The sequence below is a fragment of the Vicugna pacos genome, chromosome 31 (assembly GCF_048564905.1).
Source record: "Vicugna pacos chromosome 31, VicPac4, whole genome shotgun sequence".
NCBI lineage: Eukaryota > Metazoa > Chordata > Mammalia > Artiodactyla > Camelidae > Vicugna > Vicugna pacos.
Window position 1 is genome coordinate 9751263 of NC_133017.1, and position 19780 is coordinate 9771042.

At 60.2% G+C, this 19780-nt stretch overlaps 2 protein-coding genes across 2 annotated transcripts in view; both read right to left on the reverse strand.

Annotated features, from left to right (window-relative positions):
- The window catches only part of LOC140690598 (uncharacterized), a 49704-nt gene that overhangs the window by 16147 nt on the left and 13777 nt on the right, over positions 1-19780 (reverse strand). The window contains exons 4-6 of the mRNA XM_072952466.1: positions 12663-12875; positions 12483-12590; positions 4345-4542 (exon numbers count right to left, since the gene is read on the reverse strand). Of these exons, the coding sequence (XP_072808567.1) occupies positions 4345-4542; positions 12483-12590; positions 12663-12875 (519 nt within the window). The remainder of the gene's footprint in view (positions 1-4344; positions 4543-12482; positions 12591-12662; positions 12876-19780) is intronic.
- LOC140690643 (uncharacterized) lies at positions 15168-16706 on the reverse strand. Its single transcript, XM_072952528.1, has 2 exons — positions 15857-16706; positions 15168-15744 (listed from the first exon to the last, which is right to left on the reverse strand). Exons 1-2 carry the CDS (start codon positions 16452-16454, stop codon positions 15440-15442), a joined length of 903 nt encoding a protein of 300 aa, XP_072808629.1. The 5' UTR covers positions 16455-16706; the 3' UTR covers positions 15168-15439.

Genomic DNA, 19780 nt, shown 5'->3' on the forward strand with positions numbered 1-19780 from the left:
ACACAACAGGACCTGCACAATCTTGGGCATTAACACACCTTGGCCTGTATACACCTGATTCTGTACACTCCAGGGCCTGAAAAATGCTGGGCCTCACAGCCCTGGGCATGCATACTCCTGGGTCTGCACACTCCAGGGTCTGTACCCTCCTGGGCCTGCCATGGCCTGGGCCTGCACATACCTGGGCCTGCACACTCCTGGGACTGCACAATGTTGGGCCTGCACACACCTGGGCCGGCACACTCCTGGACCTGCACACTCCTGTGACTGATCCCTACTGTGTCAGCACACTCCTGGGCCTGCAAACTTCAGGACCTGCACACTCCTGGGACAGCAGACACCTGGGCCTTCATACTCCTGGACCTGCGCACACTTGGACCTGCATAAACCTGGGCTTGTACACTCCTGGGCCTGCTCCCATCTATGCCTGCACACTCCTAGCCCTGTTCCCACCTGTGCCGGCACACTCCTGGGCCTGCACACTCCTGTCTCTGCACACTCCAGTGTCTGCACACTCCTGGTCCTGCACACTCCTGGGCCTGTACACTCCTCTGTCTGCTCACTCCTGGGCCTGCCCTCTCCTGGGTCCGCACAAATCCTCGTGTGCACATTCCAGAGCCTGCAAACTCCTGGGCCTTCCCTCTCCTGGGCCTGCCCCCTATTCGGCCGGCCCTCTCCAGGACCTGCACATTCTTGGGCCTTCACACTACTGGGCCTGCTCCCACTTGTGCCTGCACACACCTGGGACTGCACCCTCCTCGGCCTGCTCCCTCTTGTGCGTGCACAGTCCTGCGCATGCACACTCCTGGGCCAGCACAATCCTGGATCTGTACACTCCTGGGCCTTCCCTGGCATGGGCCTTCTCTGGCCTGGGCTTGCACACTACTGGACCCGCACACTCCTTGATTGCACACTCATGGGCCTGCACACTCCAGGACAGGCACAATCTTGAGCCTGAACACACCTGGGCCTGTATACTCCTGATTCTGCACACTCCTGGGCCTGAACACTGCTGGGACTCACAGCCCTGGGCATGCATACTCCTGGGCCTGCACACTCCAGGGTCTGTACCCTCTTAGGCCTGCCCTGGCCTGGGCCTGCACCCTCCTTGGCCTGCACACTCCTCTGTCTGCACATTCCTGGGCCTGCACAAGGTTGGGCCTGCACACACCTGGGCCTGTATACTCCTGGATCTGCACACTCCTGTGACTGATCCCTCCTGTGTCTGCACACTCCTGGGCCTGCACACTGCTGGGCCTGCCCTCTCCTGGGCCCGCACAATCCCTCGAGTGCACACTCTGGGCCTGCACACTCATGGGCCTGCACACCCCTGGATATGTACACTCCTGGGCCTTCCCTGGTATGGGCCTTCTCTGGCCCTGGCTTGCACACTACTGGGCCCGCACACTCCTGGATTGCACACTCATGGGCCTGCACACTCCAGGACATGCACAATCTTGAGCCTGAACACACCTGGGCCTGTATACTCCTGATTTTGCACACTCCTGGGCCTGGACACTGCTAGGCCTGCACAGCCCTAACCTGTACAGTCCTGGGCCTGCACACCCCTGTGTCTGCACACTCCGGAGTCTGCACACGCCTGGGGCTGCACACTCCTGGGCCTGTACACTCCTGGGCCTACACACTCCTGGGGGTGCTCACTGCTTGGCCTGCACACTCCTGGGCCTGCACATTCGAGGGCCTGTCCTCTCCAGGGCCTGCACTCTCCTGGGACTGCACACACCTGGGCCTGCATGCTCCTGGACCTGCGCACACCTGGGCCTGCACAAACCTGGGCTTCTACACTCCTGGGCCTGCACACTCCTGTACATGCTCACTCCTGGGACTGTATAATCCTGGGCAAGCACAGTCTTGACCTACACACCCCTGGCCATGCCCTATCCCGGGCCAGCCCCCACTTCGGCCGACCCTCTCATGGACCAGCACACTCCTGGCGCTGCACACTCCAGGGCCTGCTCGCATCTGTCCCTACACACTCCTTCGTCTGCAAACTCCTGGGCCTGCTCCCTCCTGTACCTACACACTCCTGGGCCTGCACATTCCAGGGCATGCCCTCTCCTGGGCCTGCACACTCCAAGGACTGCACACACCTGGGCCTGCTCACTCCTGTGACCGCATACTCCTCGGCCTACAAACTCCTTGTCCTGCACACTCCTTGGCCTGCCCCATTTGGCCCTGCCCTCTCCTGTGATGGCCCTCACCTTTCCTGCACTCTCCGGGGCCTGAACACTACTGGCCCTGCACACTCCTGGGCCTGCACACTTCTGTCCCTGCACACTCCTAGGCCTGCCCTCTCCTGGGCCCACACAATGCCTCGTCTGCACAGTCCTGGGCCTGCACACTCCTTGGCCTGCACACCAGCCCTCTGTGGGGCCCTTCCTTTGCTGAGTCTGTGCATGAGCTCCCTGTGATGCCAGCCCGCAGAGGTGACAGGTGCAGTAGGTGTTTGTGGTTCTAGAGACATGATGGCTTTCCTAGGAAGCCGGGTCCAGAATGATCCCCACTGCGCCGATGGGGGATTGGGGAGACCCTGAGAAGCAGGTGGCTTGTCCAGGGTGACAGCACTGCTGGCGGGGGAGCTGGGTCTGAAGCCAGCTGTGTCATCAGAGCTGTGACCCTGGCTGCATCCAGGCCTCCCCAGGGCTATAGGAGGGGCCGTGTTGGTGTCACTGGGTGGACATGGCATGGGGTGGGAAGTGAGCCATCAGCAGCCCAGAGAGGCCCTTGGGGAGCTTTGTGTAAGGAGGAAGCTTGGGGAAGGGGACCCCAGGAAGTGACCTCACTTCCCTGGCAACAGAGCCCAACAGAACTTGGGACCCAGGTCACCAGGCACCCGCTGTGTAGAGAAGGACACTTCTCAACCTACTTGGCTGGTGAACTCAGCTCAGCTCAGACATGTTTTGTTGCATCCCAAGATCCCGAGGTCGCGGCCCCCGGAAAGCCCGCAGCAACGGCCTTTGCCAACAGTGCCGACAGTGGGTCGGGTCTCACCCCAGGCGCCTCTGGCCTTTTGGCCAGAGGGACCGAAAGGTAACACAGGGAGGCCCAGGGCAGGCCCGCCCAGGCCAGGCCACCACTCAGACCCCACCCGGGTGGCCCCACAGCCCCTTCCTGACTGGTGGCGGTGGGGCAGTCATGTTGGGGGGGTCCTGCCTCAAGCAAGAGCAGGCTGAGGAAGGGTCAGAGGCCTGGGGGGCCGATCACGTCACCAACCTGGGTCCAAGCGGGCTGGCTGGGATGTGGAGAACCGGGGCAGGGCCCTGCTGCCCGAGGTGGCGCCCATGCCCTAGGGTGTGTCTCTTGCCTCCCGGGTGACTGAGATGACCAAGGTCCCAGTCTGATCAGGCAGCAGACGGTCGAGTGGGGCAGAAGCAGGAGTGGTCCTGGCCAGGCAGGGCTCTGAGACCTGCGGGCCGGGCCGGCTGCCGGTCACTGTCATTGCAGAGCCAGACACCGCAGGATCCGGGGAACCAGGACACTCATGCCAGCTCCCCAAGTGAGGGGCTGGTGTGCCACACTGTGGAAGGCCAGCACAGGCTCCGGAAGAGTCTGGGTATGAAGGGCTCCCCACCACCACGGCCTCCTGCCCAGACGTCGCCCAGGTCTCTCCCCAGGATCTTGCCCAGGGCTGAGGGGCAGCTCAGCACCCCCGGCTCTGACCTGGAGCACCGGGCCCACCACCCGGGGATTCAGGTAGAGGGCCAGGAGCCCCCCGAAGCACAGCCCAAAGGTGAGAAGGGCAGGGCCGGTGCGGGTGTGTAGGTGAGGGAGGGCAGAGGGCTGGGCCACACAGGGAGGCATTCCCAAAGTCTGCTGTTGGGACCAGAACAAAGACGGGCCTCAGACCACCTGTCTGGAAGAATTCAGTCACAGAACAAGTGCCTGTGGGCACTTGCTCGGTGGGAGCTGTCTGCAAAGCTCTGGGAAGATTTCTGTCCTTGAAAAGGCACGTGGAAAGGGAGCCATGTGGGTACCTTTTTCCAGGTTGTGCCTGAGCACAACCACTAGACTTAAAGCTCTCTCCACATCCAACAGTTACAGGTCCAGAGCAGGCAGGGGCAGGGGAAGACGCCAGAGAACAAAAACAGGACCACCAGGGTCCAGCAGGAGAACGCGAACTCCCTCCAGCTGCTCCTGCTGAACATGAAGATCCTGCTGCTCCAACTGCATATGAAGAGCCTGCCATTCCTGCTGATCTAGCTGCTCCTGAAGAGCCCGCCGTTCCTGCTGATCTAGCCGCTCCTGAAGAGCCCGCTGCTCCTGAAGAGCCTGCCGCTCCTGCTGATCTAGCCGCTCCTGAAGAGCCTGCCTCTCCTGAAGAGCCTGCCTCTCCTGCTGATCTAGCCGCTCCTGAAGAGCCCACGGCTCCTGAAGAGCCTGCCATTCCTGAAGAGCCCGCCGCTCCTGAAGCGCCTGCCGTTCCTGCTGATCTAGACACTCCTGAAGAGCCCGCCATTCCTGCTGATCTAGCCGCTCCTGAAGAACCTGCCGTTCCTGCTGATCTAGCCGATCCTGAAGAGCCTGCAGCTCCTGAAGAGCCTGCCGCTCCTGCTGATCTTGCCACTCCTGAAGAGCCTGCAGCTCCTGCTGATCTTGCCACTCCTGAAGAGCCTGCAGCTCCTGCTGATCTTGCCACTCCTGAAGAGCCTGCTGCTCCTGCTGATCTTGCTGCTCCTGAGAAGCCTGCAGTTCCTGCACCTGCACCTGGGCCGCTGGGCAGTGGAGAACCATTTTAGGCATCATCACCCACTAGGGCTGTGCCCCTCTGCACCCTCCTACACCTTCTCCAAAATCCCACCATAAATCCCCTCCCCTACCCGAAGTTGACTTCCCTACCCCTGAATTTGCTTTTGTTTTGTTTTTCTTTAGTTTAGGTTATTTGTTTTACATCATTTATGGCATCCTATATTTTTCAATTTTCCACCTCCTTTAATAAAATACAGATTTTTTTCCCTTTTAAATTGTGCATTTCAGGAACATTAAGTGCATTCCCATGCTGTCCGACCATCACTATCATGTAGTTTTATGCTCTTTACGCTATTTATGCCTGTGAAGTACATCCCACCACGGCCTCAAACCCCTCCTCTGGACACTCCTGGGCATGCACACTCCTGGGCCTGCACACTCCTGGATCTGTACACTCCTGGGCCTTCCCTGGCATGGGCCTTCTCTGGCCCTGGCTTGCACACTACTGGGCCTGCACACTCCTGGATTGCACACTCATGGGCCTGCACACTCCAGGACATGCACAATCTTGAGCCTGAACACACCTGGACCTGTATACTCCTGATTTTGCACACTCCTGGGCCTGAACACTACTGGGCCTGCACACTGCTCGAACTGCACACTCATGGGTCTGCACACAACAGGACCTGCACAATCTTGGGCATTAACACACCTTGGCCTGTATACACCTGATTCTGTACACTCCAGGGCCTGAAAAATGCTGGGCCTCACAGCCCTGGGCATGCATACTCCTGGGTCTGCACACTCCAGGGTCTGTACCCTCCTGGGCCTGCCATGGCCTGGGCCTGCACATACCTGGGCCTGCACACTCCTGGGACTGCACAATGTTGGGCCTGCACACACCTGGGCCGGCACACTCCTGGACCTGCACACTCCTGTGACTGATCCCTACTGTGTCAGCACACTCCTGGGCCTGCAAACTTCAGGACCTGCACACTCCTGGGACAGCAGACACCTGGGCCTTCACACTCCTGGACCTGCGCACACTTGGACCTGCATAAACCTGGGCTTGTACACTCCTGGGCCTGCTCCCATCTATGCCTGCACACTCCTAGCCCTGTTCCCACCTGTGCCGGCACACTCCTGGGCCTGCACACTCCTGTCTCTGCACACTCCAGTGTCTGCACACTCCTGGTCCTGCACACTCCTGGGCCTGTACACTCCTCTGTCTGCTCACTCCTGGGCCTGCCCTCTCCTGGGTCCGCACAAATCCTCGTGTGCACATTCCAGAGCCTGCAAACTCCTGGGCCTTCCCTCTCCTGGGCCTGCCCCCTATTCGGCCGGCCCTCTCCAGGACCTGCACATTCTTGGGCCTTCACACTACTGGGCCTGCTCCCACTTGTGCCTGCACACACCTGGCACTGCACACTCCTCGGCCTGCTCCCTCCTGTGCCTGCACACTCCTGGGCATGCACACTCCTGGGCCTGCACACTCCTGGATCTGTACACTCCTGGGCCTTCCCTGCATGGGCCTTCTCTGGCCTAGGCTTGCACACTGTTGGGCCCCCACACACCTGGATTGAACACTCATAGGCCTGCACACTCCAAGACATGCACAATGTTTAGCCTGAACACACCTGGGCCTGTATAATCCTGATTTTGCACACTCCTGGGCCTCAAAAGTGCTGGGCTGCACAGCCCAAGGCCTGTACAATCTTGGGCCTGCACAATCCTGTCTCTGCACACTGCGGAGTCTGCACACACCTTGGCCTGCACACTCCTGGGCCTGTACACTCCAGGACCTACACCCTCCTTGGCCTACACACACCTTTGTCTGCACACTCCTGGGCCTGCAATCTTCAGGACCTGCACACTCCTGGGACAGCAGACACCTGGGCCTTCATACTCCTGGACCTGCGAACACTCGGGCCTGCATGAACCTGGGCTTGTACACTCCTGGGCCTGCAAACTTCAGGACCTGCACACTCCTGGGACAGCAGACACCTGGGCCTTCATACTCCTGGACCTGCGAACCCTCGGGCCTGCATGAACCTGGGCTTGTACACTCCTGGGCCTGCAAACTTCAGGACCTGCACACTCCTGGGACAGCAGACACCTGGGCCTTCATACTCCTGGACCTGCGCACACTTGGACCTGCATAAACCTGGGCTTGTACACTCCTGGGCCTGCTCCTATCTATGCCTGCACACTCCTAGCCCTGTTCCCACCTGTGCCGGCACACTCCTGGGCCTGCACACTCCTGTCTCTGCACACTCCAGTGTCTGCACACTCCTGGTCCTGCACACTCCTGGGCCTGTACACTCCTCTGTCTGCTCACTCCTGGGCCTGCCCTCCCCTGGGTCCGCACAAATCCTCGTGTGCACATTCCAGAGCCTGCAAACTCCTGGGCCTTCCCTCTCCTGGGCCTGCCCCCTATTCGGCCGGCCCTCTCCAGGACCTGCACATTCTTGGGCCTTCACACTACTGGGCCTGCTCCCACTTGTGCCTGCACACACCTGGCACTGCACACTCCTCGGCCTGCTCCCTCCTGTGCCTGCACACTCCTGGGCATGCACACTCCTGGGCCTGCACACTCCTGGATCTGTACACTCCTGGGCCTTCCCTGCATGGGCCTTCTCTGGCCTAGGCTTGCACACTGTTGGGCCCGCACACACCTGGATTGCACACTCATAGGCCTGCACACTCCAAGACATGCACAATGTTTAGCCTGAACACACCTGGGCCTGTATAATCCTGATTTTGCACACTCCTGGGCCTGAACACTGCTGGGCTGCACAGCCCAAGGCCTGTACAATCTTGGGCCTGCGCAATCCTGTCTCTGCACACTGCGGAGTCTGCACTCGCCTTGGCCTGCACACTCCTGGGCCTGTACACTCCAGGACCTACACCCTCCTTGGCCTGCACACACCTTTGTCTGCACACTCCTGGGCCTGCAATCTTCAGGACCTGCACATTTCTGGGACAGCAGACATCTGGGCCTTCATACTCCTGGACCTGCGAACACTCGGGCCTGCATGAACCTGGGCTTGTACACTCCTGGGCCTGTAAAGTTCAGGACCTGCACACTCCTGGGACAGCAGACACCTAGGCCTTCACACTCCTGGACCTGCGCACACTTGGACCTGCATAAACCTGGGCTTGTACACTACTGGGCCTGCACCCACTTGTGCCTGCACACACCTGGCACTGCACACTCCTCGGCCTGCTCCCTCCTGTGCCTGCACACTCCTGGGCATGCACACTCCTGGGCCTGCACACTCCTCGATCTGTACACTCCTGGGCCTTCCGTGCATGGGCCTTCTCTGGCCTAGGCTTGCACACTGTTGGGCCCGCACACACCTGGATTGCACACTCATAGGCCTGCACACTCCAAGACATGCACAATGTTTAGCCTGAACACACCTGGGCCTGTATAATCCTGATTTTGCACACTCCTGGGCCTGAACACTGCTGGGCTGCACAGCCCAAGGCCTGTACAATCTTGGGCCTGCACAATCCTGTCTCTGCACACTGCGGAGTCTGCACACACCTTGGCCTGCACACTCCTGGGCCTGTACACTCCAGGACCTACACCCTCCTTGGCCTGCACACACCTTTGTCTGCACACTCCTGGGCCTGCAATCTTCAGGACCTGCACACTCCTGGGACAGCAGACACCTGGGCCTTCATACTCCTGGACCTGCGAACACTCGGGCCTGCGTGAACCTGGGCTTGTACACTCCTGGGCCTGCAAACTTCAGGACCTGCACACTCCTGGGACAGCAGACACCTGGGCCTTCATACTCCTGGACCTGCGCACACTTGGACCTGCATAAACCTGGGCTTGTACACTCCTGGGCCTGCTCCCATCTATGCCTGCACACTCCTAGCCCTGTTCCCACCTGTGCCGGCACACTCCTGGGCCTGCACACTCCTGTCTCTGCACACTCCAGTGTCTGCACACTCCTGGTCCTGCACACTCCTGGGCCTGTACACTCCTCTGTCTGCTCACTCCTGGGCCTGCCCTCTCCTGGGTCCGCACAAATCCTCGTGTGCACATTCCAGAGCCTGCAAACTCCTGGGCCTTCCCTCTCCTGGGCCTGCCCCCTATTCGGCCGGCCCTCTCCAGGACCTGCACATTCTTGGGCCTTCACACTACTGGGCCTGCTCCCACTTGTGCCTGCACACACCTGGGACTGCACCCTCCTCGGCCTGCTCCCTCTTGTGCGTGCACAGTCCTGCGCATGCACACTCCTGGGCCAGCACAATCCTGGATCTGTACACTCCTGGGCCTTCCCTGGCATGGGCCTTCTCTGGCCTGGGCTTGCACACTACTGGACCCGCACACTCCTTGATTGCACACTCATGGGCCTGCACACTCCAGGACAGGCACAATCTTGAGCCTGAACACACCTGGGCCTGTATACTCCTGATTCTGCACACTCCTGGGCCTGAACACTGCTGGGACTCACAGCCCTGGGCATGCATACTCCTGGGCCTGCACACTCCAGGGTCTGTACCCTCTTAGGCCTGCCCTGGCCTGGGCCTGCACCCTCCTTGGCCTGCACACTCCTCTGTCTGCACATTCCTGGGCCTGCACAAGGTTGGGCCTGCACACACCTGGGCCTGTATACTCCTGGATCTGCACACTCCTGTGACTGATCCCTCCTGTGTCTGCACACTCCTGGGCCTGCACACTGCTGGGCCTGCCCTCTCCTGGGCCCGCACAATCCCTCGAGTGCACACTCTGGGCCTGCACACTCATGGGCCTGCACACCCCTGGATATGTACACTCCTGGGCCTTCCCTGGTATGGGCCTTCTCTGGCCCTGGCTTGCACACTACTGGGCCCGCACACTCCTGGATTGCACACTCATGGGCCTGCACACTCCAGGACATGCACAATCTTGAGCCTGAACACACCTGGGCCTGTATACTCCTGATTTTGCACACTCCTGGGCCTGGACACTGCTAGGCCTGCACAGCCCTAACCTGTACAGTCCTGGGCCTGCACACCCCTGTGTCTGCACACTCCGGAGTCTGCACACGCCTGGGGCTGCACACTCCTGGCCCTGTACACTCCTGGGCCTACACACTCCTGGGGGTGCTCACTGCTTGGCCTGCACACTCCTGGGCCTGCACATTCGAGGGCCTGTCCTCTCCAGGGCCTGCACTCTCCTGGGACTGCACACACCTGGGCCTGCATGCTCCTGGACCTGCGCACACCTGGGCCTGCACAAACCTGGGCTTCTACACTCCTGGGCCTGCACACTCCTGTACATGCTCACTCCTGGGACTGTATAATCCTGGGCAAGCACAGTCTTGACCTACACACCCCTGGCCATGCCCTATCCCGGGCCAGCCCCCACTTCGGCCGACCCTCTCATGGACCAGCACACTCCTGGCGCTGCACACTCCAGGGCCTGCTCGCATCTGTCCCTACACACTCCTTCGTCTGCAAACTCCTGGGCCTGCTCCCTCCTGTACCTACACACTCCTGGGCCTGCACATTCCAGGGCATGCCCTCTCCTGGGCCTGCACACTCCAAGGACTGCACACACCTGGGCCTGCTCACTCCTGTGACCGCATACTCCTCGGCCTACAAACTCCTTGTCCTGCACACTCCTTGGCCTGCCCCATTTGGCCCTGCCCTCTCCTGTGATGGCCCTCACCTTTCCTGCACTCTCCGGGGCCTGAACACTACTGGCCCTGCACACTCCTGGGCCTGCACACTTCTGTCCCTGCACACTCCTAGGCCTGCCCTCTCCTGGGCCCACACAATGCCTCGTCTGCACAGTCCTGGGCCTGCACACTCCTTGGCCTGCACACCAGCCCTCTGTGGGGCCCTTCCTTTGCTGAGTCTGTGCATGAGCTCCCTGTGATGCCAGCCCGCAGAGGTGACAGGTGCAGTAGGTGTTTGTGGTTCTAGAGACATGATGGCTTTCCTAGGAAGCCGGGTCCAGAATGATCCCCACTGCGCCGATGGGGGATTGGGGAGACCCTGAGAAGCAGGTGGCTTGTCCAGGGTGACAGCACTGCTGGCGGGGGAGCTGGGTCTGAAGCCAGCTGTGTCATCAGAGCTGTGACCCTGGCTGCATCCAGGCCTCCCCAGGGCTATAGGAGGGGCCGTGTTGGTGTCACTGGGTGGACATGGCATGGGGTGGGAAGTGAGCCATCAGCAGCCCAGAGAGGCCCTTGGGGAGCTTTGTGTAAGGAGGAAGCTTGGGGAAGGGGACCCCAGGAAGTGACCTCACTTCCCTGGCAACAGAGCCCAACAGAACTTGGGACCCAGGTCACCAGGCACCCGCTGTGTAGAGAAGGACACTTCTCAACCTACTTGGCTGGTGAACTCAGCTCAGCTCAGACATGTTTTGTTGCATCCCAAGATCCCGAGGTCGCGGCCCCCGGAAAGCCCGCAGCAACGGCCTTTGCCAACAGTGCCGACAGTGGGTCGGGTCTCACCCCAGGCGCCTCTGGCCTTTTGGCCAGAGGGACCGAAAGGTAACACAGGGAGGCCCAGGGCAGGCCCGCCCAGGCCAGGCCACCACTCAGACCCCACCCGGGTGGCCCCACAGCCCCTTCCTGACTGGTGGCGGTGGGGCAGTCATGTTGGGGGGGTCCTGCCTCAAGCAAGAGCAGGCTGAGGAAGGGTCAGAGGCCTGGGGGGCCGATCACGTCACCAACCTGGGTCCAAGCGGGCTGGCTGGGATGTGGAGAACCGGGGCAGGGCCCTGCTGCCCGAGGTGGCGCCCATGCCCTAGGGTGTGTCTCTTGCCTCCCGGGTGACTGAGATGACCAAGGTCCCAGTCTGATCAGGCAGCAGACGGTCGAGTGGGGCAGAAGCAGGAGTGGTCCTGGCCAGGCAGGGCTCTGAGACCTGCGGGCCGGGCCGGCTGCCGGTCACTGTCATTGCAGAGCCAGACACCGCAGGATCCGGGGAACCAGGACACTCATGCCAGCTCCCCAAGTGAGGGGCTGGTGTGCCACACTGTGGAAGGCCAGCACAGGCTCCGGAAGAGTCTGGGTATGAAGGGCTCCCCACCACCACGGCCTCCTGCCCAGACGTCGCCCAGGTCTCTCCCCAGGATCTTGCCCAGGGCTGAGGGGCAGCTCAGCACCCCCGGCTCTGACCTGGAGCACCGGGCCCACCACCCGGGGATTCAGGTAGAGGGCCAGGAGCCCCCCGAAGCACAGCCCAAAGGTGAGAAGGGCAGGGCCGGTGCGGGTGTGTAGGTGAGGGAGGGCAGAGGGCTGGGCCACACAGGGAGGCATTCCCAAAGTCTGCTGTTGGGACCAGAACAAAGACGGGCCTCAGACCACCTGTCTGGAAGAATTCAGTCACAGAACAAGTGCCTGTGGGCACTTGCTCGGTGGGAGCTGTCTGCAAAGCTCTGGGAAGATTTCTGTCCTTGAAAAGGCACGTGGAAAGGGAGCCATGTGGGTACCTTTTTCCAGGTTGTGCCTGAGCACAACCACTAGACTTAAAGCTCTCTCCACATCCAACAGTTACAGGTCCAGAGCAGGCAGGGGCAGGGGAAGACGCCAGAGAACAAAAACAGGACCACCAGGGTCCAGCAGGAGAACGCGAACTCCCTCCAGCTGCTCCTGCTGAACATGAAGATCCTGCTGCTCCAACTGCATATGAAGAGCCTGCCATTCCTGCTGATCTAGCTGCTCCTGAAGAGCCCGCCGTTCCTGCTGATCTAGCCGCTCCTGAAGAGCCCGCTGCTCCTGAAGAGCCTGCCGCTCCTGCTGATCTAGCCGCTCCTGAAGAGCCTGCCTCTCCTGAAGAGCCTGCCTCTCCTGCTGATCTAGCCGCTCCTGAAGAGCCCACGGCTCCTGAAGAGCCTGCCATTCCTGAAGAGCCCGCCGCTCCTGAAGCGCCTGCCGTTCCTGCTGATCTAGACACTCCTGAAGAGCCCGCCATTCCTGCTGATCTAGCCACTCCTGAAGAACCTGCCGTTCCTGCTGATCTAGCCGATCCTGAAGAGCCTGCAGCTCCTGAAGAGCCTGCCGCTCCTGCTGATCTTGCCACTCCTGAAGAGCCTGCAGCTCCTGCTGATCTTGCCACTCCTGAAGAGCCTGCAGCTCCTGCTGATCTTGCCACTCCTGAAGAGCCTGCTGCTCCTGCTGATCTTGCTGCTCCTGAGAAGCCTGCAGTTCCTGCACCTGCACCTGGGCCGCTGGGCAGTGGAGAACCATTTTAGGCATCATCACCCACTAGGGCTGTGCCCCTCTGCACCCTCCTACACCTTCTCCAAAATCCCACCATAAATCCCCTCCCCTACCCGAAGTTGACTTCCCTACCCCTGAATTTGCTTTTGTTTTGTTTTTCTTTAGTTTAGGTTATTTGTTTTACATCATTTATGGCATCCTATATTTTTCAATTTTCCACCTCCTTTAATAAAATACAGATTTTTTTCCCTTTTAAATTGTGCATTTCAGGAACATTAAGTGCATTCCCATGCTGTCCGACCATCACTATCATGTAGTTTTATGCTCTTTACGCTATTTATGCCTGTGAAGTACATCCCACCACGGCCTCAAACCCCTCCTCTGGACACTCCTGGGCATGCACACTCCTGGGCCTGCACACTCCTGGATCTGTACACTCCTGGGCCTTCCCTGGCATGGGCCTTCTCTGGCCCTGGCTTGCACACTACTGGGCCTGCACACTCCTGGATTGCACACTCATGGGCCTGCACACTCCAGGACATGCACAATCTTGAGCCTGAACACACCTGGACCTGTATAATCCTGATTTTGCACACTCCTGGGCCTGAACACTACTGGGCCTGCACACTGCCCGAACTGCACACTCATGGGTCTGCACACAACAGGACCTGCACAATCTTGGGCATTAACACACCTTGGCCTGTATACACCTGATTCTGTACACTCCAGGGCCTGAAAAATGCTGGGCCTCACAGCCCTGGGCATGCATACTCCTGGGTCTGCACACTCCAGGGTCTGTACCCTCCTGGGCCTGCCATGGCCTGGGCCTGCACATACCTGGGCCTGCACACTCCTGGGACTGCACAATGTTGGGCCTGCACACACCTGGGCCGGCACACTCCTGGACCTGCACACTCCTGTGACTGATCCCTACTGTGTCAGCACACTCCTGGGCCTGCAAACTTCAGGACCTGCACATTCCTGGGACAGCAGACACCTGGGCCTTCATACTCCTGGACGTGCGCACACTTGGACCTGCATAAACCTGGGCTTGTACACTCCTGGGCCTGCTCCCATCTATGCCTGCACACTCCTAGCCCTGTTCCCACCTGTGCCGGCACACTCCTGGGCCTGCACACTCCTGTCTCTGCACACTCCAGTGTCTGCACACTCCTGGTCCTGCACACTCCTGGGCCTGTACACTCCTCTGTCTGCTCACTCCTGGGCCTGCCCTCTCCTGGGTCCGCACAAATCCTCGTGTGCACATTCCAGAGCCTGCAAACTCCTGGGCCTTCCCTCTCCTGGGCCTGCCCCCTATTCGGCCGGCCCTCTCCAGGACCTGCACATTCTTGGACCTTCACACTACTGGGCCTGCTCCCACTTGTGCCTGCACACACCTGGCACTGCACACTCCTCGGCCTGCTCCCTCCTGTGCCTGCACACTCCTGGGCATGCACACTCCTGGGCCTGCACACTCCTGGATCTGTACACTCCTGGGCCTTCCCTGCATGGGCCTTCTCCGGCCTATGCTTGCACACTGTTGGGCCCGCACACACCTGGATTGCACACTCATAGGCCTGCACACTCCAAGACATGCACAATGTTTAGCCTGAACACACCTGGGCCTGTATAATCCTGATTTTGCACACTCCTGGGCCTGAACACTGCTGGGCTGCACAGCCCAAGGCCTGTACAATCTTGGGCCTGCACAATCCTGTCTCTGCACACTGCGGAGTCTGCACACGCCTTGGCCTGCACACTCCTGGGCCTGTACACTCCAGGACCTACACCCTCCTTGGCCTGCACACACCTTTGTCTGCACACTCCTGGGCCTGCAATCTTCAGGACCTGCACACTCCTGGGACAGCAGACACCTGGGCCTTCATACTCCTGGACCTGCGAACACTCGGGCCTGCATCAACCTGGGCTTGTACACTCCTGGGCCTGCAAACTTTAGGACCTGCACACTCCTGGGACAGCAGACACCTGGGCCTTCATACTCCTGGACCTGCGCACACTAGGACCTGCCTAAACCTGGGCTTGTACACGCCTGGGCCTGCTCCCATCTATGCCTGCACACTCCTAGCCCTGTTCCCACCTGTGCCGGCACACTCCTGGGCCTGCACACTCCTGTCTCTGCACACTCCAGTGTCTGCACACTCCTGGTCCTGCACACTCCTGGGCCTGTACACTCCTCTGTCTGCTCACTCCTGGGCCTGCCCTCTCCTGGGTCCGCACAAATCCTCGTGTGCACATTCCAGAGCCTGCAAACTCCTGGGCCTTCCCTCTCCTGGGCCTGCCCCCTATTCGGCCGGCCCTCTCCAGGACCTGCACATTCTTGGGCCTTCACACTACTGGGCCTGCTCCCACTTGTGCCTGCACACACCTGGCACTGCACACTCCTCGGCCTGCTCCCTCCTGTGCCTGCACACTCCTGGGCATGCACACTCCTGGGCCTGCACACTCCTGGATCTGTACACTCCTGGGCCTTCCCTGCATGGGCCTTCTCTGGCCTAGGCTTGCACACTGTTGGGCCCGCACACACCTGGATTGCACACTCATAGGCCTGCACACTCCAAGACATGCACAATGTTTAGCCTGAACACACCTGGGCCTGTATAATCCTGATTTTGCACACTCCTGGGCCTGAACACTGCTGGGCTGCACAGCCCAAGGCCTGTACAATCTTGGGCCTGCACAATCCTGTCTCTGCACACTGCGGAGTCTGCACACGCCTTGGCCTGCACACTCCTGGGCCTGTACACTCCAGGACCTACACCCTCCTTGGCCTGCACACACCTTTGTCTGCACACTCCTGGGCCTGCAATCTTCAGGACCTGCACACTCCTGGGACAGCAGACACCTGGGCCTTCATACTCCTGGACCTGCGAACACTCGGGCCTGCATCAACCTGGGCTTGTACACTCCTGGGCCTGCAAACTTCAGGACCTGCACACTCCTGGGACAGCAGACACCTGGGCCTTCACACTCCTGGACCTGCGCACACTTGGACCTGCATAAACCTGGGCTTGTACACTCCTGGGCCTGCTCCCATCTATGCCTGCACACTCCTAGCCCTGTTCCCACCTGTGCCGGCACACTCCTGGGCCTGCACACTCCTGTCTCTGCACACTCCAGTGTCTGCACACTCCTGGTCCTGCACACTCCTGGGCCTGTACACTCCTCTGTCTGCTCACTCCTGGGCCTGCCCTCTCCTGGGTCCGCACAAATCCTCGTGTGCACATTCCAGAGCCTGCAAACTCCTGGGCCTTCCCTCTCCTGGGCCTGCCCCCTATTCGGCCGGCCCTCTCCAGGACCTGCACATTCTTGGGCCTTCACACTACTGGGCCTGCTCCCACTTGTGCCTGCACACACCTGGCACTGCACACTCCTCGGCCTGCTCCCTCCTGTGCCTGCACACTCCTGGGCATGCACACTCCTGGGCCTGCACACTCCTGGATCTGTACACTCCTGGGCCTTCCCTGCATGGGCCTTCTCTGGCCTAGGCTTGCACACTGTTGGGCCCGCACACACCTGGATTGCACACTCATAGGCCTGCACACTCCAAGACATGCACAATGTTTAGCCTGAACACACCTGGGCCTGTATAATCCTGATTTTGCACACTCCTGGGCCTGAACACTGCTGGGCTGCACAGCCCAAGGCCTGTACAATCTTGGGCCTGCACAATCCTGTCTCTGCACACTGCGGAGTCTGCACACGCCTTGGCCTGCACACTCCTGGGCCTGTACACTCCAGGACCTACACCCTCCTTGGCCTGCACACACCTTTGTCTGCACACTCCTGGGCCTGCAATCTTCAGGACCTGCACACGCCTGGGACAGCAGACACCTGGGCCTTCATACTCCTGGACCTGCGAACACTCGGGCCTGCATGAACCTGGGCTTGTACACTCCTGGGCCTGCAAACTTCAGGACCTGCACACTCCTGGGACAGCAGACACCTTGGCCTTCATACTCCTGGACCTGCGCACACTAGGACCTGCATAAACCTGGGCTTGTACAAGCCTGGGCCTGCTCCCATCTATGCCTGCACACTCCTAGCCCTGTTCCCACCTGTGCCGGCACACTCCTGGGCCTGCACACTCTTGTCTCTGCACACTCCAGTGTCTGCACACTCCTGGTCCTGCACACTCCTGGGCCTGTACACTCCTCTGTCTGCTCACTCCTGGGCCTGCCCTCTCCTGGGTCCGCACAAATCCTCGTGTGCACATTCCAGAGCCTGCAAACTCCTGGGCCTTCCCTCTCCTGGGCCTGCCCCCTATTCGGCCGGCCCTCTCCAGGACCTGCACATTCTTGGGCCTTCACACTACTGGGCCTGCTCCCACTTGTGCCTGCACACACCTGGCACTGCACACTCCTCGGCCTGCTCCCTCCTGTGCCTGCACACTCCTGGGCATGCACACTCCTGGGCCTGCACACTCCTGGATCTGTACACTCCTGGGCCTTCCCTGCATGGGCCTTCTCTGGCCTAGGCTTGCACACTGTTGGGCCCGCACACACCTGGATTGCACACTCATAGGCCTGCACACTCCAAGACATGCACAATGTTTAGCCTGAACACACCTGGGCCTGTATAATCCTGATTTTGCACACTCCTGGGCCTGAACACTGCTGGGCTGCACAGCCCAAGGCCTGTACAATCTTGGGCCTGCACTATCCTGTCTCTGCACACTGCGGAGTCTGCACACGCCTTGGCCTGCACACTCCTGGGCCTGTACACTCCAGGACCTACACCCTCCTTGGCCTGCACACACCTTTGTCTGCACACTCCTGGGCCTGCAATCTTCAGGACCTGCACACTCCTGGGACAGCAGACACCTGGGCCTTCATACTCCTGGACCTGCGAACACTCGGGCCTGCATGAACCTGGGCTTGTACACTCCTGGGCCTGCAAACTTCAGGACCTGCACACTCCTGGGACAGCAGACACCTGGGCCTTCACACTCCTGGACCTGCGCACACTTGGACCTGCATAAACCTGGGCTTGTACACTCCTGGGCCTGCTCCCATCTATGCCTGCTCACTCCTAGCCCTGTTCCCACCTGTGCCGGCACACTCCTGGGCCTGCACACTCCTGTCTCTGCACCCTCCAGTGTCTGCACACTCCTGGTCCTGCACACTCCTGGGCCTGTACACTCCTCTGTCTGCTCACTCCTGGGCCTGCCCTCTCCTGGGTCCGCACAAATCCTCGTGTGCACATTCCAGAGCCTGCAAACTCCTGGGCCTTCCCTCTCCTGGGCCTGCCCCCTATTCGGCCGGCCCTCTCCAGGACCTGCACATTCTTGGGCCTTCACACTACTGGGCCTGCTCCCACTTGTGCCTGCACACACCTGGCACTGCACACTCCTCGGCCTGCTCCCTCCTGTGCCTGCACACTCCTGGGCATGCACACTCCTGGGCCTGCACACTCCTGGATCTGTACACTCCTGGGCCTTCCCTGCATGGGCCTTCTCTGGCCTAGGCTTGCACACTGTTGGGCCCGCACACACCTGGATTGCACACTCATAGGCCTGCACACTCCAAGACATGCACAATGTTTAGCCTGAACACACCTGGGCCTGTATAATCCTGATTTTGCACACTCCTGGGCCTGAACGCTGCTGGGATGCACAGCCCAAGGCCTGTACAATCTTGGGCCTGCACAATCCTGTCTCTGCACACTGCGGAGTCTGCACACGCCTTGGCCTGCACACTCCTGGGCCTGTACACTCCAGGACCTACACCCTCCTTGGCCTGCACACACCTTTGTCTGCACACTCCTGGGCCTGCAATCTTCAGGACCTGCACACTCCTGGGACAGCAGACACCTGGGCCTTCATACTCCTGGACCTGCGAACACTCGGGCCTGCATGAACCTGGGCTTGTACACTCCTGGGCCTGCAAACTTCAGGACCTGCACACTCCTGGGACAGCAGACACCTGGGCCTTCACACTCCTGGACCTGCGCACACTTGGACCTGCATAAACCTGGGCTTGTACACTCCTGGGCCTGCTCCCATCTATGCCTGCACACTCCTAGCCCTGTTCCCACCTGTGCCGGCACACTCCTAGGCCTGCACACTCCTGTCTCTGCACACTCCAGTGTCTGCACACTCCTGGTCCTGCACACTCCTGGGCCTGTACACTCCTCTGTCTGCTCACTCCTGGGCCTGCCCTCTCCTGGGTCCGCACAAATCCTCGTGTGCACATTCCAGAGCCTGCAAATTCCTGGGCCTTCCCTCTCCTGGGCCTGCCCCCTATTCGGCCGGCCCTCTCCAGGACCTGCACATTCTTGGGCCTTCACACTACTGGGCCTGCTCCCACTTGTGCCTGCACACACCTGGCACTGCACACTCCTCGGCCTGCTCCCTCCTGTGCCTGCACACTCCTGGCATGCACACTCCTGGGCCTGCACACTCCTGGATCTGTACACTCCTGGGCCTTCCCTGCATGGGCCTTCTCTGGCCTAGGCTTGCACACTGTTGGGCCCGCACACACCTGGATTGCACACTCATAGGCCTGCACACTCCAAGACATGCACAATGTTTAGCCTGAACACACCTGGGCCTGTATAATCCTGATTTTGCACACTCCTGGGCCTGAACACTGCTAGGCTGCACAGCCCAAGGCCTGTACAATCTTGGGCCTGCACAATCCTGTCTCTGCACACTGCGGAGTCTGCACACGCCTTGGCCTGCACACTCCTGGGCCTGTACACTCCAGGACCTACACCCTCCTTGGCCTGCACACTCCTGGGCCTGCAATCTTCAGGACCTGCACACTCCTGGGACAGCAGACACCTGGGCCTTCATACTCCTGGACCTGCGAACACTCGGGCCTGCATGAAACTGGGCTTGTACACTCCTGGGCCTGCAAACTTCAGTACCTGCACACTCC